Below are 27,266 nucleotides of genomic sequence, written 5' to 3' on the forward strand. Positions count from 1 at the left end.
GTTAGATTTTTTTAAGCTGATCGTACTATCTCAGTTATATAGAAATCTCGATTTACATAGCCATAAGAAGTTTCGTATTCTTATTTCTTCTTTTCTGCTGATATTTTTGGATCCCCCTTTATTGCAGAAAAAATATAATCTACTACTAACTGTGCATGATGTAGTCATCGTTGTTGTAAAACGGTGGCAAGACCCATAGCCCACGTGTGCAATATGTTAGATAAGAAAGAAGCAGACCATCGTGTTTTTTCTCTAGCTATTTTTTCAATGTAAATTATTGTGATGTATTTTTTTTTGCTGGTTAAAACCAACAACTAGAGCAACAACAATGATGATGACCCGAAAAAGATGAGTCTAAATATTAAATTTGCTCTTGTAGTAACCAAACCATAGAGCAGTAAGATGAAACATGAACATGAACTGTTACTTTTTGTGAATTATAAAAAGTTTAAGGGACCAACTGGAAGCACTAACTAAAACATCTGTTATAGTTCAATTTCTTAATAAGTCGTAGTTTAGTTCTTGGTCAGTTTAAGTAGAGTTCTAGTTCAGCTCTAGTTCAGTTCTAGTTCAGTTCTAGTTCAGTTCCAGTTCAGTTCTAGTTCAGTTCTAGTTCAGTTCTAGTTCAGTTCTAGTTCAGTTCTAGTTCAGTTCTAGTTCAGTTCTAGTTCAGTTCTAGTTCAGTTCTAGTTCAGTTCTAGTTCAGTTCTAGTTCAGTTCTAGTTCAGTTCTAGTTCAGTTCTAGTTCAGTTCTAGTTCAGTTCTAGTTCAGTTTTAGTTCAGTTCTAGTTATAGTTCTAGTTATAGTTCAGTTCTAGTTCAGTTATAGTTCTGTTATAGTTGAGTTCTAGTTCAGTTCTAGTTCAGTTACAGTTCAGTTATAGTTCAGTTATAGTTCAGTTATAGTTCAGTTATAGGTCAGTTCTAGTTATAGTTCAGTTATAGGTCAGTTCTAGTTCAGTTCTAGTTCAGTTCTAGTTCAGTTTTAATTTAATTACAATTCTGAAAGCTTAAGTTACTGTTTCATTAATATTTAATTTTCCAATAGTTGGTTCCATTAGCCACCACATAAACTTCTGGCCACAAGCAAGTATGTTTGGTTTAAAATATTAAAACAAAAAAGAAAACTTTAGAGCAACTCTTGTAGTAGTTATAACACATCTTTTATCCTTAGCAGAAAATTTGGCTTAAAATTTGTATACAGTTTAAGGGAAAACATGCAAATATCTGATGTGTGCTGCTTTGCTGACCAATAAAAGTGGTGAGAAAGTGAATTTGTTTACGTGTAGATGAGTACTATCCTAAACTCCTAACGAAATTTGCCAACCATAGTTATAAACATTAAAGTATTTATAAATTTTTACATAATTTACTACAAAATTGCAATTAATTTAAAACTATGAATGAAACATTTTAAAAATAATTAAATTTCCACATGTTTTTGCATATATTTTTAGCTGCTACAATTATGACACTACGTGGTGCCAGTTACGTTTCATATCGCATCTATGATTGGAAGGATCGTGTCCATTCATCGACTACACGCATCAGTCTTATGTTTCGTACGCAATTTGATGATTCGGCCCTATTCTATGCCAGCGGTGAATCGTTGAAGCATCAGTATATTGCTGCCTCCATTAAAAATCAATCGATTTATGTTGAAATGGATTTCGGTGACAATGTCATGTCCACCATTCTCACCGATGAACTGACACGCAGTTATTGGCACAATTTAACCATTTATCATGAACAGCGCACTGTTCGCATCATATTGGATACACAAATGAAAATACTTGAAATACCATCAACATCAAGTGGATATTTGCTGTTTGATCCGGAAATCTATTTTGGCGGTGGTCCAGATTTGCATAAAAAGAAGGGTCTAGCATCGCATAATAATTTTGTGGGTTCACTCAAAAATGTCTACTACAATGATATTTCCATTTTGTATGAATTACATCGTGGCAATCCAAAAGTTCACTATCATGGTAAGTATATCCTTTCATGAATGTGTTTGTTTGTATATATGCATGAAAGTGTTCATGTTCAATATAAAGTATTTTAAAGCAAAACATGTACCATATACCCATAAAGTTTTTAGTTTTACCATTCAATGTGTTTTTTTCCTTTTTGGTGTTTTACTTGAACGTTTTTGGTTATTCTCTCGTTTGTTGCATTTTAATTATGTGCCATGTCCAGGAATGATGTTTTTCGAAGAGTTTTTTTTTCGATATGCATATGTATAGGTACATATGTGCTTATTTATTTGAATGTGTATATGTTCATTGGACTTTGATAGTAGAGAATTTTAAATGTATGTCGGTTTAATTAATGTTAAAAGTTTAAATTTATATGTTTGAATTTAATTACTTAATACAAAAAGGCTTTTAAAAGTGCTTTAGTTTTGTGCTTTACACATTTGAATAAAAGACAAATTCCTGGAATATTCTTTAATCGCTTAGAATTTGATAATTTTTTAAATCTGAGTACGATATTAATTTGATATATCCAATGATCCTTTGGTAATAACAATACGATTGCAAACGTGACTAGAATTTTAGCGAAATTCTTCATCGACAAAACGTATTACAAGAGAAACTTACGTCATTATAGACGTAAGTCCATAGTCTATAGACTATAGACTAGACTATAGACTAGACTATAGACTAGACTATAGACTAGACTATAGACTAGACTATAGACTAGACTATAGACTAGACTATAGACTAGACTATAGACTAGACTATAGACTAGACTATAGACTAGACTATAGACTAGACTATACCAAATACGAAACTGCAGATGTCTTTTTTAGCATTGTGGTTATGTTCCTTGTCGTCGAAGGCTACCGATATGGTATATAGATTGACTTATATTCCATAACAGGACTGCCGTAGTCGGATATTAGGTATCTAGTATGCACAAGTAAAGTACTTGTACATTGACCGAATGTTCCTTGCGAAAGAAAGGGGCGGTGTTGCGTCTAGCTCACTATATGGTTAAAAATTCACCATGAGCTTAAGGAACTTATGTAAAGCACTCTATGAAATCTCAATCTCGTATTCAAGCTTGTTTTTGTTTCTCAGTTTTTGCATAATAGAAAAACTAACCACAATAACTGTATTCCAATTGTTTTTACAAATCAATTTAATTTTAAATGCTTAAGGCAATTTTTCAATTTAACAAAAAAAAATTTAACAAAAAGAAATTTACATAACTTTATGCATGTGCAATTAAGCATACAAAATAATAAATTAATCTAACATCATTAAAACAATTTGAAATAAATATATACAACATTATTAATATGTATTAATTAAAGACAAAATAATAATCATAATAATACATGATTTTTGTAATTTGATAAATAACATTTAACCATTTACATTTATTGAAATGACATAAATTTTAATTTGTATAACATGATTGCATATAAATTTTACTTTTTCTTTATTTTCTCATTTTTATTTACTTTTTTTTTGTTTTCTTTTCATACACTTTTGTAGGTGTACTGGAGGCAGAATTCCATGAAAACGAAGTAAATGTCATACCAATAACGTATCCTTTTGCAACATCACACATTTGGTGGCCCATAAATCACGCCGAGGAATTTAATATTAAGTTTGATTTCCGCAGTAGTCGCATATCAGCCATATTGGCATATAGTGATGTGACAACACAAGTCGGAAATGGTTTTTGGGAGGTAAGAATTTCTTAAGATTTTTAACATATACTCTTCGGTAAAGATGTTAGTCTCCATATGTAAGTTATTTCTTACACATTACACACATATCAACCCACTCACACACACATATAATAGGATAAGTATAAGAATTGAACTGCATTTCTTAGAAAGACGTTTTTTTTTCTTTAAATAAATGATTATAATAGAATTGTGTGTATGTGGAATTGATTCTATGTCTGCACAAATATTTCTTACATAGAATAGCTATGATAAGAAAGTGTTTGTTATTTAATGTGTTTTTTTCTTTTCTTCATTTCTTCTCCTGTTCACCAGTATATTTTATTTTATTACATTACATTATAGATTTATGACATTAGATGAAAATAGTATTTGTACTTGTACCGACATACCGGAAATTTTATTTTTACTCGTACATTCCTACAATCAATCATAGAATATTATGCAGTAGTTTTTTTTCTAACTTAGTTGTGGCGTTGACAAGGAAATCATATCAAATGTCAAAAACTTATGTATAAATATACACACACACAAACAATTTTCATATTATTATTGACAAAAGAAAAACTTTTAAATCACATAAAGATTTATTGTAAATTTCCTATAATTATTTAGTAAATTATTTAAATAAGTTGAACTGGGGTGGGAGTTGGTTAATGAAACTCAATTATTTAACACAATAAAGTAGTAGAAAATAATGATATTTTCTCTGTTTTATACCCTCCATCACCATTAATGGTGACATATAAGTTTGTCGTTCTGTGTGTAATACCACAAAGAAATATTCATGCTAGACTCTAGGTCCTTGCAAAATTCTGAGTCGATTTAGCTAATTCCTTCTATTTATCTATCTATCCATATATCTATCTATCTATCTATCTATCTATCTATCTATCTATCTATCTATCTATCTATCTATCTATCTATCTATCTATCTATCTATCTATCTATATTTCTACCTCAAACACACTCACGATAAAACTAGTTAGTTAGTTTGAAAGGATTTACATATGTACATCAAATCCGAAGAAATACGCCAAGGTCTCTATCGGGTCTGTTATGCGCTCCTTAACCAGGGTCTCAGGTGGGAATCGAACCCACAACCTTCGTTCTAACAGACACAAACACTAACCACTAACCTATCGATGGCCACCAGTTAAATTAACTAAAAATTGTCTTAAGCAAAGGATATCATACGATCAACGTAGATCTTTATCGGACCGCAGTTGGTTATAGCTGCCATATAAGGTTCAGTTCCGAAAAACAGTCACATATAGCGATCTAACTTATTTAAAGTTAATTCCGAACAAAAATTGTATTTTAAAGTATTTGTCTACCAAGGAGAGCACCTATTTCTGCGCTTAAAAATATGTTCACTAAACTAGGATAAAGAGAATCAAAAAACTCTTTTAGATACTCCAGAAACATTGAATATGAACAGAACATCATCGTTGTTATGATGACATTTGATGTGTAATAGAGATAAGTGATTGCCTTTTTAAATGAGATTTTACAATCCTCTAGGATGACAGAGATGTGACAAGATTTCTGAAATCTTAACGATCAGTTAAGCTATGATTAAACTGATTTGCGTAACCAACTGGCAAATCGATAGTAGCTGATTTGTATCAAGATACTGTGAAATGTGAGAGGGAGGATTCGATTTAAGGTTCATCCGATCTTCCAGAGATAGTAACAGTTCAGAACTGCAAACACCTTGCCTACAAGTTTCGAGGAGCATAAAACTGGTAGATAGAGTTCCTCAGCTGATAGCATGTTAATCACTTGCACATAGGTTGTCTGTTAAGAATTAATATGAATCTAGGTGATGTTACTGAATCAACACATACAACCTCAGAGTTATAACTGAACAGTTTCAATCCCAGAAATGCAATGACTGCTGTTATCAGCATCATAAAGTTAGTGATAGACCTTAAAAAAGGAGTTTAACTATCTAATAACGATCACAGCTAGGTTAGCTTTTGGACTTTGTAGTCAGTGAAAGCCTAATGGAAAGATTCTTTGTAAAATTTTATGGTAATCGATTTTCGGCTACTCTTCGAACTGTTTTTCATTTACCAAGCAACCTACCACATATCCTTTCCCTCAAATGTTAGTTGGCGTCTTAATGAAAGAAAAAAAACTAACTTGGAATTCTACTGAATATTGGGTTTTTTAATCATGGATTTCTATGAAATTTCTAGCTCATAACATCACGCTCCTACGTATGTAACTATGCTAAGGAGACTGGAGCTGGCATTCTCTACTGACTGTGTCGTTTCTTAATGAATTAAATAAATGATCTATCCTTTTCACTAAGAAACCTACCATGTATCAGTTTCAAAACCTTTCCTCAATAGTATGACTCCATCCGTTCGAATATGGATCTTACTCAAGAAGTGCGATTGAGCGACTGAAATTAACTTGAAATTCACGCTCCAACGTATGTAACTATATTTTTCAGAATTCTTCTGAATAATGGGATTTTTTATCTTTAGAAAATTTCTATTCTTGCTTTGATCACCCTCATGAACTTTATAATTATAGGGCTTTATTTATTCACTAGCCCCTAGAAAAAGCCCCCCTTCAATATTTGACTTAAATGTCCACATGAATTTTTCCATGAATTAACTCTTTGTTAAACTGCTAGCTCCATGCACCATTCAAATACACAAACACACACATTTTAATTTAAACATCAAATGCATTACTATAAAAGTAATAAATTCTATAAAAGCCATTTTATTTTAACTTATTATAGACAAATTTCATCTTAAATGGTTAAACATATTTTATAAATTTATCTCCTATTTTTTTGGATTGTGAGTGCATGTTAGTGTGTGTGTGTGTCTGTTCATATTAGTGTGTAAATTTTAATACTTACAACTCAATATTGTGTACTGAGTACTTTGTATGAAACATGAACAAATGTTATAAATTTATGGCTAAATTAACATGTTGCAGAAAAATGGCAATAAATTTTGAAAAAAAAAAATGTTAAATATAAAATATTTTATTACAAAATACAAAAGAGCAAATTTTTATATGGGCATTGATGACTTCGAAATGGTTAGGTGCTAAAGGGATCTCCAAAATATTTTAGGTTAAGATTACTTTAATCATGAGCTAAGATCTAAGGTAGGAAAGTAATTGAATTTTCAGAAAGGAGACTAAAATTAGGAAAAAAACATTAAAGCATTTAATCCAAAAAGAAAACTGTGAGGAGTTTTAGAGTGTCTTTTCTGCCTAGTTTTTCTAGAAAAAGGACTTGGTCCCTTTATACTAATATACATAGATGCTACTAAAGTAAGTTTAGTTTTAAAATTTAGAAAATATTTTAAAAGTCCTGCAAATTCTATAATCCTTCTATAGAGTGCATTTTTTAAAATACATATAGCAATTAAATAAATGGATGTAAAACTGACATGATACATAATATCCAGTCATTCATTCATTTATTCACTCTTTAAAAACAAACACATATGAAACTACAAATAAACAGACAGACAGACAAGTAGCAATAAATCCAATCAAAAATTAAATTGTTACATTTATAAATAATTGTTGTAGTTTGTATTTGTGTGTGTATATGTATGTATTTCTACATAAATGATATGTATGTATTTCTACATAAATGTCTAATATTTGAAATTGTTAAAGACATTTTAGAATAACAACAACAACAATATCAATAGAAATTATAGTCGGCCGAGGCTTACCATATAATACCTTACACATGTTACAAAAATAAAATGTGATTAAGTGTTCATAATAAAGCATTTAAGTTGAATTGTACTTTGCCTCAGATATACTTAAGGCATTTATTGTTGAATAAAATTGTGGACTTTTAAGTCAAATTTTCAAGGTGGCTTCTTATAGGGTCAAGGGTCAAATATAGCCCTATTATTATAAAATGCATGAGTGTCATAAAGGCAAGTATAGATCTTGGTTTTGCAGCTTTTTGTCGAGATATGACTACATTAAACATAATTATGAACTTAAAAAACCTATTCGGCGGATACAGTTGCATGGGGGCTACGTGAAATAATGGACCGACGTTAACCATTTTAAATAGGCTTCGTCTGCGATACCGTAGAAGATCATCTGCCAAATTTCATTAAATTATCTCAAAAAATATGAACTGTAGTTTGATTACAAGATTTACAAGCCCTATCCGGATGTGTTTCAATGTGTTTCGTATCTGGGACAATAAAAGATCATGTACCAAATTTCATTAAATTATCTCAAAAATGGGGAACTGTAGTTTGATTTAAAGGTTTACATGGACGGACAGACAGATGGACGGGCATAGCTAAATCGGCTCAAAAACTGATTCTAAGCCGATTGATATATTTTATGGTTGGCATAGAACCAATATTATTATGCGTTACAAACATTAGCACAAACCCAACATACCCTCCCCACTAAAATGGTGTAGGGTATGATACAATGAATAAATGTTATGTAAAAAAATATTTATGTTTCTATTCTTAATTATTATTAAATGCACACAAAATATGAGAAATTGCTATATGTATGTATTTATTTGTTCTTTTTGAAATATACAAAGAATAAAATTTGCTTAAAAATTGAATAGAGATATTTTAATTAGTTGATTTTTTTTCTTATAACTTTAATATTTGTATTATTTTAAACATGTTCCAGAACAGTGATTTCTAATTTAATTACAAAAATGAATAGTTTCTTTAAGATATCAAAAGACATATTTAATCTTATTGTAATAATGATGAGCTTTGTACAAACTTTTCCCAAATACCCTTGTGATAAAGTGATAAAGTTGTTACGATTTGGGGTCTATAGGTGGTTTGGTGTAATCTCTTTAGTTTAAACAAAAATTCATGGAAAGTGTACTTTAAAAATATATAAATATTTCGAGATAAGTTCGGCGCTGTTGCCAAATGATAACATACACAAAGGAGTGACTGTGGGACTTATCGTTGATAATGAATTAGTGTTAAAGAATATGATACAGGTTGAATTTAGAGTCAATGTGTCGGATGTAGTTCTTTATGAGTGTGTCAGAGGGATGAGAATTGTGTTGAATGTTGTTAAATGGAAGGTATCTTATACAAGTGAAACCATTGCAACTATTTTAGTCCAGGTATTTTCAATGAAAACTCTGTCCTTACCAGATTTACCACTGTGTATTCTCTGTGAGAAAAAACTAACTCTTTGACTTATTTGATGGTTTCGTACTTCGGTCAAACGGCTATATCTCTAGGTCTGTTGTCAACTCAACAGAGCTCATCCCATCTGCGTGGTTGCAAACGGAAGTGATTTTTTTGCATCTCGGAAGTTAAGCAAGGTGATTAGTGATTAGAAAGCTAAAGTACTTCAGCAAAGTGAACGTATATTGGACTGGAAATTCCATTTACACAAATTGCAATCTTCCTTAAAGAAACACAATGGGACGGTGATGAGTCGTCACAGAAGCTCAATCAGTGTTTAAAAAAAGATCACGGTAAAATAGGCCAACACGGCAGGTGTTCATTTAATTGATTTAATTGATCTTTACTAACCAAACAGATGCTCCGGCTCTGATAATCCCTTCTACAGATTCGACTAATGTTTTTACGTTTTGTTTCCTTTATTTCCTTGTTATGACTACGATCCGAACTGATTGGTATCTGTGAGTTAAATGCAAGAACGGCGAAATTTGATCTTTACTAACCAAACAGATGCTCCGGCTCTACAGATTCTACTAATGTCTTTACATTTTGTTTATTTTATTTCCTTGTTATGACTACGATCCAAACTGATTGGTATCTGTGAGTTAAATTCAAGAACGGCGAATACGTATACTTGCTTCATGCCTCAGAAACCACAACAGTAAATCACACTAATATAACCATGACTTTAGAGATTATATTTTATATTCAAAGCCTTCCTAATGAATATATTCTATTATGCTTCATAAACTAATGTTTTTATCCGCTCGTTAAAATCGTTAAAGGAAATGTACTAAATCTCCAAGTGTAACGTAAAGAACTAAAGAAACTAGGTGCAGTTGGACATAATAAGTTCAAGGTTTAGGAACTTCAGAGTCTTAGGCATTTTAATAATGCCTTTCCTCCACATTGTAAGCAAGACCACCTAGTTAGATTCTTTTAAGTACCATGTGTAAGATCTCAGTCTTTTAAATAAGAATCAATCGTAATATACACGCTTGGTACCAGATTGACACCAATGTGTATATAATTTTTCAACAACATTCGTTGTCAAAGTACATACATGCGTACGACAACACTATGACATAACTATGACTATTGACGTTTTCAACATTGCAACAATCCGTTGTAGAATTCTAAAATTTATACACTCACAATTGACAACGAATTGTTGCATAGTATTGTCGTACCTGACAACGGATGTTATTGAAAAATTATAAATACATTGGTGTCAATCTGGTACCAGGCGTGTATATTAATTTTTGCTCTGTGTAAAGATTACAGTTACTATTGTTTCTTATTTAAAAGACACGTCGTAAAATGTGCAAAAAGGTGGACTTTGGTGGTCTGGCACTTTGCCAAATATACAACAGGAATAATAAGTATTGAGTCTCTTAAAACAGTTGATTATCATGAACACTGAACAAGTTTTAAAATGATAATGGAATGGATTTCCTAAACAAATTTCAAACTATAAATGTATCCTAAAATTGTACTTGAAATATTCAAGTACAATTTTCAACAATTTTAAGTAATATTAATAATTTTCAAAATTTTTAATATTATATCAAGCCTCCCAATCACTATAATAATAGGTAGAACATTATTAGTATTAATTTTAAATATATGTATATAATTTGACAATTTATGTCAGATAATTAAAGTTGAAAAACCATAAGTACTTTTAACTAAAATAACAAACGAAATTGTAATTATAATCCTTTAACTGGTTCACAAACTCAACACTTGCAAAATATTAAAATATTTGATAAAAATAATAAATAATTTCCATATTGATAAAAATAATTTACACACAAACTTCCATAACTGGAATATATTACAAAATATTTTTCACCAATGCATATTTCCTAATGAAATCATAATTCTAATATATTATTAAATATTAGAACTTTTTTGCTATAAATTACAACAAAAATAATTAAAATACAAAAAGCAATAACATTTATATTTATAATGAAACACAAAACTAATATAATATTTTATTATTTTTTTTCTTTCTTTCTCTCTATTTCATAACTGCCAACAACTGTTTCAAATAACAAACAAACAAACTACCACACAAATAACAAACAAATTCTAACGATGATTTTCAATTGGAAAAAACTCAAAAACAACTCATTCCAAAACTTATGGGGGATACAACAAACAAATAAATGAATTTCTAAAAAAAATCTCAACAACAACAACGACAAACAATATATTTCTGGTCATATGAACACATATGGTGTTCATTATAAACGATATATACGCACGCATTAAACACACACGCAATCACTTACAATAACAACGGAAATGCAAATCTAAAACGGAAATTGAAAATACACCAAAATACTATTAACAAAAACAACTACAATAATCAACAAAAAAAAAACAAAAACAAAAATAAACACATACACACATACACACACAATTACATTGACCAAATAAATCCTAAAATTGAATGAATGTGAATGAATAAATGTGTGTAATTATGTTGTGTTGGTGCTTACGCATACAGATACGTTTATCTGCAGATAAATTAAGTTTCGACTTGGTGCCCGATGTCCTAAATAATGTCACCCTCTCTACGGTGGTCAATATAAATCGTGCCACCTCTTGGCATTCCGTGGAATTGGACTACAAAGAGGGCGAAATTAAATTCAGCGTAGATTATCAACATCATCGCAGCCAAATGTATGGTTTAACTTTCAACATCGGCGACAAATTGATTATTGGCAGCAGCTTAAAGTCGGCTGCATCTGGTCTGGTCGGTTGTATAAGAGACATTGAAATCAACGGTCATCTCATCGAACCACGTCATGTCGTTAAAACGGAACGTGTGGTGGGTGAAGTGGCACTGGACAATTGCCAGTATATAGATCCATGTAAACGACCCAATACCTGTGAACATGGTGGCATATGTTTTGTGAAAGATGACCGTGTTACCTGTGATTGCAAACACACCGGTTATATTGGCAAAAATTGTCATTTTACCAAGTACCGCAAAACTTGTGAAGAATTAGCTCTGCTCGGCTATACCAAGTCAGATGTTTATCTCATCGATATCGATGGCAATGGTGTCTACCCGCCCGCTCATGTTAAGTGTGATTTTCAGAGTTTAGAAAATGCCACTAAAACGATAGTGGAACATAATCTACCCAGTCAGGTGGATGTGCGTTCATCACAGGCAGAAGATTTCAGTTTTAACATACGTTATCGTGAATTTTCACCGGAAATGTTGCAGGAATTAATATCACATTCGCTGTATTGTACGCAGTACATTAAGTATGATTGCTATAAAGCTCAACTGGAATTGCATTCAGCTACGTGGTTTACATCGTCGGCGAAGAATTACACGGTGGACTTTTTGGGAAACGTTAAGAGGTGAGTGTGGGAAAATTTATTTCACTTAAGCTGTGATAGAAATATTTGTGTTAATGAATGTTTCACGTGTTGTATACTTAACATGAGATTTTTTCTTTTATACAATACTCATACGTACATTTATCCCCCTTAATTGAGTGGAGTTTGGTGCATATGATTACTAAACATTTTAAGCTTGAAAAATAATCTTACCTCTTGTTTCCGACCATGGAAGTCTAGAATATAATCTAGTCTAAAATCTAGCCTATAGTCTAGTCTTAAGTCTATTCTACAATCTAAATCTAGTCTATAGTCTAGTCTATAGTCTAGTCTATAGTCTAATCTATAGTCTAGTCTATAGTCTAATCTATAGTCTAGTCTATAGTCTAGTCTATAGTCTAATATATAGTCTAGTCTATAGACTAATCTATAGTCTAGTCTATAGTCTAATCTATAGTCTAATCTGTAGTCTAATCTATAGTCTAGTCTATAGTCTAGTCTATAGTCTAGTCTATAGTCTAGTCTATAGTCTAGTCTATAGTCTAGTCTATAGTCTAGTCTATAGTCTAGTCTATAGTCTAGTCTATAGTCTAGTCTATAGTCTAGTCTATAGTCTAGTCTATAGTCTAGTCTATAGTCTAGTCTATAGTCTAGTCTATAGTCTAGTCTATAGTCTAGTCTATATTCTAGTCTGTAGTCTAGTCTATAGTATATAATCACGTCTAGTATATATTCACGTTTATTGTCTTATCTACATTCATTTATAATTAATAAGTCTAAGCGCTGGTAGATCTTGATTCTTATTGGCAAGGACACATCGTAAATCTATATATTTTTTCTCAGTGTATTTCAAATTTTATATTTTTTTATTCCTCTTACTCATTTTTTTTTTGTCTATTTTGTTTTTTAATATTGTTTCAGAGGTGCCTGCCCGTGCTCTGTTAACAAAACATGTGTGGATCCTAATCAATCATGCAATTGTGATGTTAAAGAAAACAAATGGTATTCGGATGAAGGTTATTATTCTGAACCACACAGTTTGGGCATAACAAATATGTACTTTCTACAGCAGAAAGATTTAGATGAGGAGGCACAGGGTAGAATAACTTTGGGTCCATTAGAATGTGTAGAGACTAGTAAGTTTAAATAACCTTAACTCTTTTAAATGTTAAAATTCATTATTCCTTTTTTACTATTTCATATAATTACATTACAGATACCCAACGTTATGTCGTAACCTTTACAACCTCTCAATCATATATTGAAGTGCCTGGCTGGCGTAAGGGTGATATTGCTTTCTCATTCCGTACAACGGGTGAAAAAGCCATATTACTTTTCCAACCACCCATACGACCATACTATCCCTCATTTATGGTGGCCTTAACCGGTGACTATCAATTGACATTCAATTTTACATTGAGCACGGGTACCGCTCGAGAATTGGTAATTAACTCACATCGCAAGTTAAATGGTGGTGAATGGCATAAAATATGGATTGACTACAATGAGTATCATGTACGTTTTATGATAAATACCGATTATCAAATGGTTGATCTTTTGCCAGAAGAAGAGTTTGGTCCATTCGAGGGCAGCATGTATATTGGTGGTGCAACAGCGTAAGTAAAGCAAAACACTTTGTTTCGCATATATCCATATATGTATGTATATATTTTAATTGTTTTGTATGAGTATGAGTAATATCCTGATATAAACTGTGTATAAATATTTACAATGCATACATTATAAAAACAACTACAACTATACAAAACATAAAAAAGTGTGTGTAGGTTTGTACATATATATGTATGAGGATATATGACTGGTGGGTAAGAATATATTTATGGTTTTTTATACAATATATGAATTTTTTCATACATCCATTCATATGTATGTTCAAATGTTGATAAAAAAAAGCAAGCACTGAGATATTTATGTTACAACAAAGGCATGCTCAATTTGTTTAAGGACACATAAGGCCATTTACACACGCATACACAAATTAAAAACAATACTTATGCATGTTTAACATGGCCATCCTGGTTTAATATAAATTTGCCTTTTGGTCCTTATGGGCTTTTAAATATTTTGTTTTAATAAATTGTTGCTTTTTTTAAAAATTCAATTCATTGATTGTGCAAAAAACATTTTTATAACAACATAACATAAGATTAAGGAATTATTATTTTAATATTCATAAAAACGTAAAATGGAGAATAAATTAATGTTTAATTATTATAAACTAGTGGCTTCCTGCCCTTTGCAACGGTAAATATTTATGTAACCTCAAATTTTAAAATAATCAGTTAAACGGTTTATAAGTAATTGATTGAAAATTAAATTGTTTTATAGATAGATAGATAGATAGATAGATAGATAGATAGATAGATAGATAGATAGATAGATAGATAGATAGATAGATAGATAGATAGATAGATAGATAGATAGATAGATAGATAGATAGATAGATAGATAGATAGATAGATAGATAGATAGATAGATAGATAGATAGATAGATAGATAGATAGATAGATAGATAGATAGATAGATAGATAGATAGATAGATAGATAGATAGACGGACGGACGGACGGACGGACGGACGGAAATGGAAAATGCGGATCCTTTCGATTATGATCACTCATATTTTCGAAAAGAAAAGATCTAAAACGCTCAAATAAATTTAGTATTACATGTTTAAAATTATAATCCTTTGTGATATTTCTAGGAAAGTAAATATCGTTGTGGTTTAAATAAGAAAATGCCGAAATGTTCTTAATTCCAACTCGAAACTAAAAGTACATGTTTTTTTTAATTAACACCAAAAATTCGTAAAAATTTATAAAGTAGTTGAAATTTTGTGCTAACTTTCATAAACATACGAGAATTTTTAAAATATTTTTATTACTATTTAATACATTACACGCACACACACAACCAAATAATGTCTCTTGCACCTGTCATTTATTTTAATCTCATAATAAATACTACCGGTAACCACTTGAAAATTAATGTAAAACACTTGTATAATTAATGTTAACAATACGTTACTGTTATGGTATAACAGTTGATTTTTAATACACATACCAATATAAAAGTATTCATGAAAAAGGTGATAAATTAAAAAAAAAATGTGCAAAAAAACACAAAATGAAAATGGGAAAAGTCAATAACAACTGACGTTTTATTTCTTGCATTTTTTTCATTTTTTTTTTTTTTGTAAATATATTTTCCATCATCAAGTTTGTTTGTATTAGTGAGTAAGTGTATGTTTGTAAGTGAGAGTTCATATAAACATCTGCTGGCTTAAGTGTTCATTAGCGGTATACCCATCTTAAAATTGCAATGAACCGTAAATAAGAACGTCAATCATGGTGAAAAATGAAAAAAAAGACAAAAAAATAGTTATGTATAAAAGTTGAAAGTAAATTAAACAAGAAAAATATGTATTAATATTGCTGATTCAGAAGAATTTGTATAAGGAAGGAGTTGTGTAAATTTCATTTATTTTATAATTAAACAAATATGCATGAAGACTCATTTGAATTTCAAGTTTAGGTATGTAGGAAAAGATATTTTTTTTTCTATACAAAAATCTTTACTCGGGATGTGCCACTCCTTCTATATCTAGTCCGCCGCATTTTTTCCTTAAATAATCATCTTGACACTAAAGTGGTTTCGAAAAAATTTTAGAACTTTATCTGTTATATTTCCTTAGATATTCTGATTTAATATTATTTCATATGGAAGGTGCCACGCCCACTATGACCATTCTGCCCATTTTTTCTAAGATGTTCAAGTTGTCTATACAAAATTTGAGGGCTCTAATTGCTTCAGTTTCTGAAATATGCTATTTATACCCCACACCACATTAGTGGGGAGGGTATGTTTTGTTTGTGCTGTGGCTTGTAACACACAATAATATTGGTCATATACCCACCTTAAAGTATACCAATCGAATGTCCGTCCGTCCATGTAAACCTTGTAATCAAACTACAGGTCGCAATTTTGAAGACGATTCAATGAAATTTGGTACATGATCATCTATTGTTCAAGGACAAAGCCTTGAACCATTATTTCACCTAGCCCCCATGCAACTGTATCCGCCGAATAGGCCTTTAAAGTTCATAATTATGTTTTATATACTCGTATCTCGACAAAAAGCTGCAAAACCAAATTCTTTACTAGTCTTGATGACTCTCATGAATTTTATAATTATAGGGATTCATTTCACCCTAGCCTCTACAAAAAGCCCTTCAAAAAATTTTGTAGATTTTTGCTGACATAACATTTTACGTATTTATGAGCCTAAAAGCCCGATTCGGGGGGTACGGTTGCATGGGGGCTAGGCAAAATATTGGACCGATTTCAACCAATTTCAACAGCGTTCGTCCAGGAAAACCAGGAAAAGAGTATGTGCCATATTTCATTAAAATATCTTGAAAATTGCGAACTGTAGCGTGCGCACAAGTTTTACATGGACACACAGACAGAGGGCCAGACAGACGGACATAGCTTAATCGACTCACAAGGAGATTCTGAGTAGATTAGTATACTTTACAGTTTACTTTAGGACCAATAATTTTGGGTGTTACAAACATAAGCACAAACTCATAATACCGTTTCCAACATATGACAATATTTTCCATCAAAAACTCAAATTTATATGAATAATCTAAAATTGCCTGTATATCCTTAAACAACGCTTCAAATAGGGGATTCAGTGATCACTTAAAATTTTCTTTGGCTATGGATTTCTACAAATTTTAAGAGTTTCAGATCATAGTCTATAAATAATAATTTTTAAATGTGTATAAAATTTCTGGCTGCTGAAATCTTTTGCATTTTAACTCAACTTGAATTGTAAATTTTCAGTATAATCGATTATAATTAATTGCTCATTCCTGCAAAAACTTCCTACTTAACCAGACATTATTTTACTTTATTACATGTAAAAAGCATGGCTACCAACCCCAAACATTAAACCCTGAAATAATTATCATTATTATTATTAAGAAACAACAAAAAAAAACTTTCGACCATCCATAAGTCTACCCACCTTCCTTCCAAAAACAAGCCAATTAATGTAAATGGAACTGTATGTTTTAGTGTTTTTGATGTTGATGTTCATGTTCTGTAGGCCGTACAAGCAATGAGTAGACTCTAGTATTGTTATCGTCCGGAGATCGTTGTCGATGTCGTAGTAGTTGTAGTAAAAACATGTAAAACATGGCCACAAAACAACAATGCTATTTTAGTGTTTTTGCGTCATTTTAATGATTCAACATGAATCAATGAATTCTAGATTTTGTATGCAACACAACAGCAACAACAATAAAAATAGTATTTAAAACAAAAAAAAACACACACACATACACATATAAAAACGTATCATGAAGAACATAATTGTCACCGGGAGGTAATGCAGAATTGGTCTTATGCAATGGATAAGGAAATGTGGTATTTATAAGCTGCAATTTCTACAAGAAAAACACAAAAAAAAATATTTACAAAACTTCTATAGTTCTATTAGGATGGCAACAACAATATTGTTGCTTGTGTGTATGTTTAACATTAAAATGGGTATTTTTTGGGAGCTTTTGAAAAACAATTTTCCTCACCTTTTTGGCAACATATGGACACGGTGACATAGGAAATTCTTTTGAGGACATAAAGAAATTAAATTAATTGCAGATAACTTGTTCTGAAATGAAACATGTCCAAGAGAGAGACATGAGAGAGACGTTCGAACAATCAGTTTTGAATACTCTGTTCTGAAAAGAAGTCAATACTACAGAGAGAGAGAAAGAGAACGTTCTACATCGATTAAAACAAATAGTATTTGGTTGGGCCTCGGTCCAAACAATACTTAAACGTTCTCATGATAGTGTAAATCGCTTTAATGATTGAATGTATATTACTCAACTAACCCTCTTTCAAAACACACAATTTATTCCCTTTGTTGGTCTGATAGATTTCATTAAATCATAATAGATTACTGGTCAATATATGTCTTCAGTGTCAAACTTACTTTTTGTAAAGCGCAAAAACCATTGCAAAAGGTGATACACATTCACCAAAAGCTCTCGGTGAATAATCTGTATGCTTTAGCGGTACATTTTTCAAAATAGACAAGTAAAGTATATGACGCTTTGTTGTCATAAAATTCGACATTTTCTAAGTAAGAATATCAATGCACTTTACGTGAGTGATGGCTGCTTAATCATTCTTTTGGATCCACTGCGCCGACTTTTTATGGTTCACTCCTCGTTGCGAGATAAAGGAAAGCATATGACCAATTTTTATGCAGACCCTGGCAAGGAGGAACAATTATCAACCAGATTAATAGAGAATGACTAAACCATATGTCGAACATTAGTTCCGAAACGCACCAAAATTCTTCCAACGTAGTCATGAGCTATAGCGAAGTATTCCCATCCTTTATAATGTATTCATCTCCGATTATTCAGCAACAGCACCTAGAAACATATTTGGAGACTGAAATACATCAACAATAAATAAGAATCCCTTTCTTTTTGTTAATATGGAATTTCCAGAGTCAACCGAACACAATATATTAACGGTTTCGGACTTTCATTGTTACACTGTCACATCAACCAGTGACTTTTGTTTAGCAGTAGCGTCAAAGAGAAAATCTAAAAAATTCTCTTCCCACGATTATGGTTTTGATCCATAGCCACTACGTGGACACCAAAGGAACCTCAAATAATGGCCAGTAAGCTCATGTCCTGAAGCAACTGTAGAACTAGTTTATGTGGTTCTCTGGTTCGATCCTAGAACATTCCAAGGAAAAGTCGAGGATAAATTTGACATAAATCTAGAGGTATTGGTTTCTTCTCAGGGTACCCAGCACAGTTACTTCAACCAATGACATCCATTTTACAATTGCTCCAAAGAGAACATGTTCACCCCACAATTAAGGTTTTAAACCACAGCCACTATGCTGCTAACAAGGGGACCTCAACTAATGACCAGTCAGCTCATGTCCTTCGGCAACCGTACAACTAGATGATGTGGTTCCCTGTTTCTACCAGATCCGTTCTGGTATTAGTAGAGGTATTAGTAGCTCTTCTACTTATACCCCATGATGGTAATAGCTCCGAGGAATGCAAACCCTACATTTTTACCCAATATAAACAGTGTTATATTCAAAATTTTGAGCTTCAAATTTAGTTTATAATATTGCCACAGTTTTACAAGTCACTGTACTGAAAATGCAATAGCAATTTTCCTCTGTCTAAATGCAAGTATCTGTGCAAGAGCTTCTTTTATTTTATGTGTTTGAATGCATTTTTTTGTGTTTCTGTCTGATTTCCATTATCTTTCTTCTCTCTCTGCTCCTTCTGCTTATAGCTGTTGGTATGTGTAACAGACAGAGTATAAAAGTGCTTAATTGCTTGTGATGGCATTGAATAAATTTTTAATTGTTTAACACTTTACATGTTTACAGCCCCTAATAGGATTTTCACAGTAACGGTCATGTATATATTTGTGTAAATTTTAAACTCTTCGCACAATAAAAAGTCAAACGTACAGAAATAGCAATAGCAACAACAACATCACAATTTTGGTATAAAAATAGAAAATTATAAAAAAAAAACATAAAATGTATATACTAGCATGTATGTTGTCGCTACACTTTTGTAGGTTCCTAGTTGTGTTTTTCTAGGATATTTACGCAAAAATAGAATGTTTTTTGTTCCTGTAACAAATTAAAACAAATTTTATTCACACAATATACCACTACATAAACAACTAAACACATAAATACATATATGCATGTGTGTATGTAGAATTTATGTATTTATTCGTATGTATGCGGCTTAATTTCTATCACAACACATGCAACATTTATGTCAAACTGTTTTTAGGTATGTCACTACTTTACATTCACACGCACATGTGATGCATTCATGCATCCTTTCAAACACCATTACAAATACACACACAGTTTGAATTCGCATACATATTCACCAACTCTTTCACCAGCTTTCTCCCTAATACACACATACACTCATAGTTAAGCAATTCAAATGTGTTTCGACGGAAATGTAACTGATGGTGAGTGTGACACCATCCAATGCGGAAATTTTCTAACTTGCAGTGAGTGAACTCTTTAAAGTATTAATTTATTTTTTGTCAAATTAATTTATTCTAAATGAAATAAATTGTTCAATTAAACAATTCATTAGATAAAAATAACTAAAAATTTTATATAGGCTTCAATTATAAAATGGACATATATATTTAAAAGTAAAGTATTTAACAAATTTAACAACAAAGAGAGTTATTTGAAAAGATTTTAATCGTATTTAATAAACCTTTAAATATATTAATCTTTTAAGACTCATGTTAAGCAAAAACTTTTTCTATAACTAACCTCAATTAACAATTTTTAGATTATCCTTTCTTGCAGTGCGGTAGACTTAAACTTTTTTACTTTGTTGCAAACATTTTTTTAAATGTTTTTTTTAAAGAGAATTTGTTGTTAACCTTAAATGGCCATACCCTACAAATTTTTAAATTATTCTCTAACTTAACTTCAAGACGGAATCAAGCCAATTTCGGATACCTTGTTCTAAAGTCATGTCACTCATATCATGATTGTTCTACATCGATCAAAATGAATAGTACTTGATCGAGGTATTATCTGGTCTGCAAGATGTACGAGACTGATTTTGACAACAATCTTCATGGCGTAATGCCTCCATATCTTGGTTTTTAAACTAAACGAAATAGTACTTGGTCGAGGTAGGTTCTGGTCTGCAAGATGTACGAGACTGATCTTGACAACAATCTTCATGGCGTTACGCCTCCATATCTGGGTCTTTAAACTATTTGCCTTCCGCATCATAAAAGCCACTTCTAACTTTACAATCTCTCGCAAATTGAAACCGATAAAATACATTCATAATAAGGTAAGCGACGTTACCAATAACTTTTGTTGGCACATAGTTCTACATTTTGGATGCAAACAAAAAAATGTTTCTTATCAATACATGAAGAAAAATATCAGATGTGAACCTTAAAGACGGACTAACCTACCGAGCGAATATACCACCAGAATCTTTACAGACGATTCTAAAATATACTAAATACTGCATCTCATTGTCTTCTCAACAGGCTAAAATATTCTCGATAATGTCAGCTTGTATGTTACAATATGACCTAAATATTAGTGGCACTTCTATGACTAAATCCATATTCTACCACTTCCCTGTTTTGTAAGACAATGCAAGAGAGAGGACAGTCAAGGCTGGGTCGCCTATCTGTTATTGACCTGATTTGGGTCCCTGCACAAAGAGACTATTAGAAGCGCGAACAGGCAGATAAGCTTGTCAGAACGGGATCTGCATTTGATATCTCCAACGCCATTCCCGTAGCTACCCCATTAGGTTTTATGAAGATTTGTATCCTCAGATTCTATCTTTGAAAGATTCTATATGAAAATACGTGGAATTACCTATACACATGTAAAGGGGCCAAGATATTGTAGTCCTCCTTCAATGAGAATATATCGAAACTGATAGCAGTAATAACAGAACACTGAATCCTAGATAGACATGCAATTCGGATCGGTATCACCTTCAATGAATACTGTTGCAGTTGCCAAGACAGGGAATGATCTGATCTATCCGTTTTTTTAGAAGTTACTTCATATCTAAACTTGGTGAGATATCTGGATCTAAGCTTCATGATATGCAGAGATTTCTCAGAGCTACAGACTGGATCTAATACTCTACCAAATCGTTTGCTATATTATTCGCAGGAACATTTTAAAATACCTTTATCAAGATCAGTTCTAAGTTTTGACCATATCGTCAAAAAATGATCGTACATTGACGTACACAAACCAGTATCGATGTCTTGAAAACATTTCATTTTTATTTTGAAATTCTCAGATTATAGATTTGCGCTAAACGCAATTCAAAACTTTTCAAGAATTGACTTGAACTAGGCGAACTTACCAACATATAAACTTCGTGTGCTTTTTTAATAACATGCCTGGTTCCTGTTCTCCTATACTCTGCTACATAACCCAGAAAGTAGAGTATTTCACAGTTAAACTAAATCACATTTTAATTTCACTTCTTTTCTTTAGTTTGTTTACAAGTAAACATATTTAGTTTTGTTATTCTTTTCTATATTCTTTAACAAACACTCTCTCATACAATTGCACACATAAACACATATATGTACATTTGCACATGCACATAAACTTTAATCCATACAGTATATACTCACACATATTCACATAAAAAATGTATGATAATGACTTAATAGGATGTTGGTGACTTTGTCAGCGCATTCTGGGTTGACGGAATTAGTACGTGTGAGTAAGCGTTAGTGTATTTTGTATACGTAGTATACATACATACATGCATATGTATTGTATGAATACATTTACTATGTACTTTTGTACAAGTATTTATGTGAGAATAGTAAAAGTGTTGACATCAATTTACAGCGAGTGTTTGTGAGTGAATACTTAATGTTGCATTTAATTCAATTTTCATTCAAATTGGTTTAAATATTTTTTTCTTCTTCTGCGTTTTTTTCGCTTTATATATCTTTTTTGTTTGTAAATATTTCTACATGCAAAAAAAAAAAATTAAAATACTCATACAAATTAACAATCTTTTAAATAAAGTATTTAAGTATTCTTTTATTTCATTACGTTTTTTATATATATAAATATTTTGCATTTATGTAGCGAACTCTTGAAGAAATTATCGGTAAAAGCTGGTTTAATTGGTTGTTTCCGTGGCCTAGTGGTAAATGGCGAAATACTTGATATCTACAGTTATATGTCAGTACATTTATCAGAAATTATTAAGGATTGTAAACCATCGTGTGTGCCGAATCCTTGTAAAAATGGTGCCGAATGTAAGGAACTGTGGAGTACATTTAAGTGTGTATGCAATAATTCCTGGGCGCATATTGGTGAATTCTGTGAAACTAGTAAGTGCCAACTGGTAATGCTATTATATCAGTAAAGCGCATTGATTTCCATTACACACATATACACTCATACATGTACACAGAGGGAAAAAACTGGTAGAAAAGTACGGAAATTGATAAAATATGTTATCAATAGTTAGTTTACCAAATTTGTTTAGATCTAAACGAAATAATACCCAGTTAATATGCGTTGTTATTGCAGCAACGCATTGTTGTCATTTGTGCCATTTCGACAATGCATTGTTATGATTTTGACATCACATCATTGTCATTTCGAGAACTCCACGTATATATTTTTTTTATTAATTTCATAACATTGTGTACTTATAATATTTTTGTTGTTGATTTGACAACTATCCGTATATAATTTGACAACGGATATTATTGAAAAATTATAAATACTTTGGTGTCAATTTGGAAACCAAGTGTGTCGAATTTAAAAATTTATTTTTTCCCTCTGTGTATACTTTATTCTCTTCTGCAGGTGAGCAATTAAAGAAGTAAAGAAAACATAAACACTTATCGGGATATTTTTCTTATTTATTTCTTGCCACAGATATTAATGAAAAGGCTCTTACATTCATTAATCGCGAATCATTTTTGATGCGTAATTACTTGAGTGCCACTGCACAGCCCACCGCGTTAATGGGCTTTGTTGAGGATGAACGTGAAATGCTGAAGGGCATACTACACTACGATATACTTATTAATCTGCGAACTTACGACACAAACTCTTTAGTTCTCTACGCCAATGATCATTACAATAATTTTGTACATTTGTACATCAATGATGGACGCGAAATTGTCTTTTTATATAATTATGGCGATGAAATTGTCAATCTGACAGTGGTCGATGATAGTGTCAGCACTTTGAAGAGCATACAGATTGCAATTATACGTGAGGAACAACAGACGCGTATGCATGTGAATGAGCAGAGTGTCAGCGTTGAACGTGGTACATTGCTGCTGGATGAATATGCAAATAAACCATGGACAAATCCAGAAAAAGGTAATAGTGGGTTTTTCGCTTTTGTTAATAAGTTAAATTAAATATTATTTAAGTAAATAATTAAAGGAATGCATAAAGAAGTTGCCTTTATATTCTTAAAGCCAAAAGTATATTGTTTCGCAATTAGTCACTTAAACTCTCACATAACTTCTTATAAATTTTGCAACATTTACTGCCGCAAAGCTTAAATCATAAAGATGTATTATATTTATGAAATCTTTAACTAATTGGCTTTTCTAGATATCCTTTTCCCTATACACTCTAAGCACACTTTCTTTAATTGGAAAATACCTCTTTATTACAATGTTAAGCCACAAATACGTTGCAGTATTCAACACATCTATGAGCACTTTATCAAAGTGATTTCAATTACATAAACCTCAAATACAGTTAAGTACAACAACCAACATAATTTCCTTTTAATTCTCTATCCAACGCCATTAATTATGTATTAGAAAGACGAACAGAAAAAAAGAAGGATGTAAAAGAAAGGGGGTGAGTGAGACAGAGAGACTAACATTTCTATGCAATACACGATAAATGATATTTTAAAAGGCATTACGTTTCATTCATTCTTTAGAAATTCTCTAGTTGAATTTTAACTTGTAACATGCAAGCAACATACATACAAGTTTAAATAGTATCCTTAAAACGCTCTAGTATCTGCAGATGATTGCATTTAAAAAAAATATAATGTTTATTAATTCAATGATTTTTCGTTCCCTTTTTCAGAGGTTTTGTCACCACATCGTCCACCCGCACCACCAACCGAATATTTTCAATTCAATATTGGCGGTTATGATCCAGCAAATTTATTGCGTACAAATCCTGATGCACCAGCTCTAGAAGGTTATATTGGTTGTGTACGTGGCTTAAAAATTGGTTCGAATCTTATTGATTTAGCTGACATTAATGAAAGGAATATTGCACCAAGTAAGTAAAATACATACCACTTGTACTACGGGCATATGGAAACGTATGGGGGTTTTGCGTATGAGATGAGATTGTACAAATAATTTTTAAAGAAAATTCAATACAGCCACAATTGTATCAGCAGCAAGCAGCAGTAGCTGTAAGAGTAACATATATGAATACAAACTCTTACTCGTACACTTGAATGCATGTTGACATTATGAATTTATTATCCTTTACAATATTTGTTTGTAATTTCCTTTATGGTTACCCCAAAGTGTTTGAAAGAGGAACATGCTTACAATACGGATACATACGTAAGAAAATAAATACATACATATGCATTATGTAGTGAAGTATTTAAGTGTATGTGATTGTATGCATATGTTTTGTGTATGGACTCCTTCGGTTTTATAGATATGACTGATAAGAGAGTAGTGCTTTTTTCTTCTTCAGTCTCGTGTTAAACACCTACTGGAGCAGGTTATTCTAAGTTTCACTAGAATTTAATTTCTTCAGACTTTACAGATCAATAGTTAAAAACGTATTTGAGTAATTTCAAAACCAGATGAAAGATTTACAAACTTGTCTGCTAATATCGCCGGGTAGGTATAGAGAGATCTAAATGATACAAATTATTGCCTTTAATTTGAGACTTTCTATAATTTTCACCACAATTGTTGTATTTATGTACTTATGTAGGAAGTTAACATTGTGCATATTTGCATTAAAACCATAATGGCAAAACCACAGTCCTCATACAACCACCGTGCAAATTCTTATAAGAAATATTTTAAAAACAATATATTGATGATTATGTAAAGATCAATAATGAAAAGAGTATATATAATACATAAGATCAGATTAACTAAATTAGTTTTACAAAAGCCTTGGTGTCTGATGTTCTAAAATTCAATTTCTCACAAACTAAAGCAAGCAAGAGTTCCACCACTTAATTGTCCTCTGAATGCCATACATTTCTCTCATTCCGTTTGACGAATTGTGTACAATTACTTCCGTGTCCGCTCAGAATATAACCATCATACTAACATCGGACTTACTTACAAACACTAAGAGGGCTTCTTGTCATCCTCACACTGGTGTCGCCACATAGAAATTTGGAGGTCCTGCCATTATTACAAGCAAGGGTTCTATAAATCGACTTTCGAATAATCGAACAATCGACTTTTTGTCGGAAAAAGTCGAAGTCGACAATTTTGTTCCAAAAAAGTCGATAACTCGACTATCGTCTATAAAAAAAGTCGGAAAGTCAGAAATAGTCGAAAAAAGTGGGAAAAGGTCGGAAAAAGGACGAAAGAAGTCTAAAATAGTCGTAAAAAGTCGATAAGTCGGAAAAGGTCGAAAAGTAGAAAAAAGTCGGAAATATTCGACTAAAAGTCGTTAAAAGTGGTTTATAGAATATTTATAAAAAATAAAAATTCGACACAGACTGAGGTTAAACTCAGTATTTTTCGTCCAAAATTTCTTTCCTTTGGAAAAAAAATCATAAAAAACTCAAAAACAGACTTATTTATCCTTTGATCCAGCTCGTCAAATATTGACCCCAGGACAAACATTTTGAAAAAAAGTCAAAACTCTAAAATAGTCGGAAAACTCGAAAAAAGTAAAAAATAGTTGAAAAGTCGAAAAAAGTTGGAAAGTCGAAAAAAGTTGGAAAAAGTCGAATAAGTTGTAAAAAGTTGAAAAGTCGAAAAGTGTCGAAAAAGACGAAAATTCGAAAGGAGTCGGAAAAAATCGATAATTCGAAAAACGTCGGAACAAGCCGAAAAAATATACTTTTCATAAAAGATCCAGCTCATCAAATATTGACCCCAGGACAAACATTTTGAAAAAAAGTCAAAACTCCAAAATAGTCGGAAAAACTCGAAAAAAGTAAAAAAAATAGTTGAAAAGTCGAAAAAAGTTGAAAAGTAGAAAAAAGTTGGAAAAAGTCGTATAGGTTGGAAAAAGTTGAAAAGTCGAAAAAATTCGAAAGAAGTCGGAAAAAGTCGATAATTCGAAAAACGTCGGAACAAACCGAAAAAATATACTTTTCATAAAAAGCAAATAGTCGACTTTTAACTAAATGACAAAAGTCGAAGAGTCGAATAA

At 31.6% G+C, this 27,266-nt stretch overlaps 1 protein-coding gene across 3 annotated transcripts in view; it reads left to right on the top strand.

The window, feature by feature from the left end:
* Positions 1 to 27,266, top strand: part of LOC111689584 — an 89,448-nt gene that overhangs the window by 45,560 nt on the left and 16,622 nt on the right. For all 3 annotated transcript variants that reach the window (XM_046950914.1, XM_046950916.1, XM_046950915.1), the window contains 8 exons: positions 1,458 to 1,988; positions 3,507 to 3,703; positions 11,411 to 12,276; positions 13,177 to 13,391; positions 13,472 to 13,871; positions 22,986 to 23,233; positions 23,790 to 24,242; positions 24,975 to 25,175. In XM_046950914.1, the coding sequence (XP_046806870.1) occupies positions 1,458 to 1,988; positions 3,507 to 3,703; positions 11,411 to 12,276; positions 13,177 to 13,391; positions 13,472 to 13,871; positions 22,986 to 23,233; positions 23,790 to 24,242; positions 24,975 to 25,175 (3,111 nt within the window). The remainder of the gene's footprint in view (positions 1 to 1,457; positions 1,989 to 3,506; positions 3,704 to 11,410; positions 12,277 to 13,176; positions 13,392 to 13,471; positions 13,872 to 22,985; positions 23,234 to 23,789; positions 24,243 to 24,974; positions 25,176 to 27,266) is intronic.

This window comes from Lucilia cuprina, chromosome 5, assembly GCF_022045245.1.
Source record: "Lucilia cuprina isolate Lc7/37 chromosome 5, ASM2204524v1, whole genome shotgun sequence".
Classification (NCBI taxonomy): domain Eukaryota; kingdom Metazoa; phylum Arthropoda; class Insecta; order Diptera; family Calliphoridae; genus Lucilia; species Lucilia cuprina.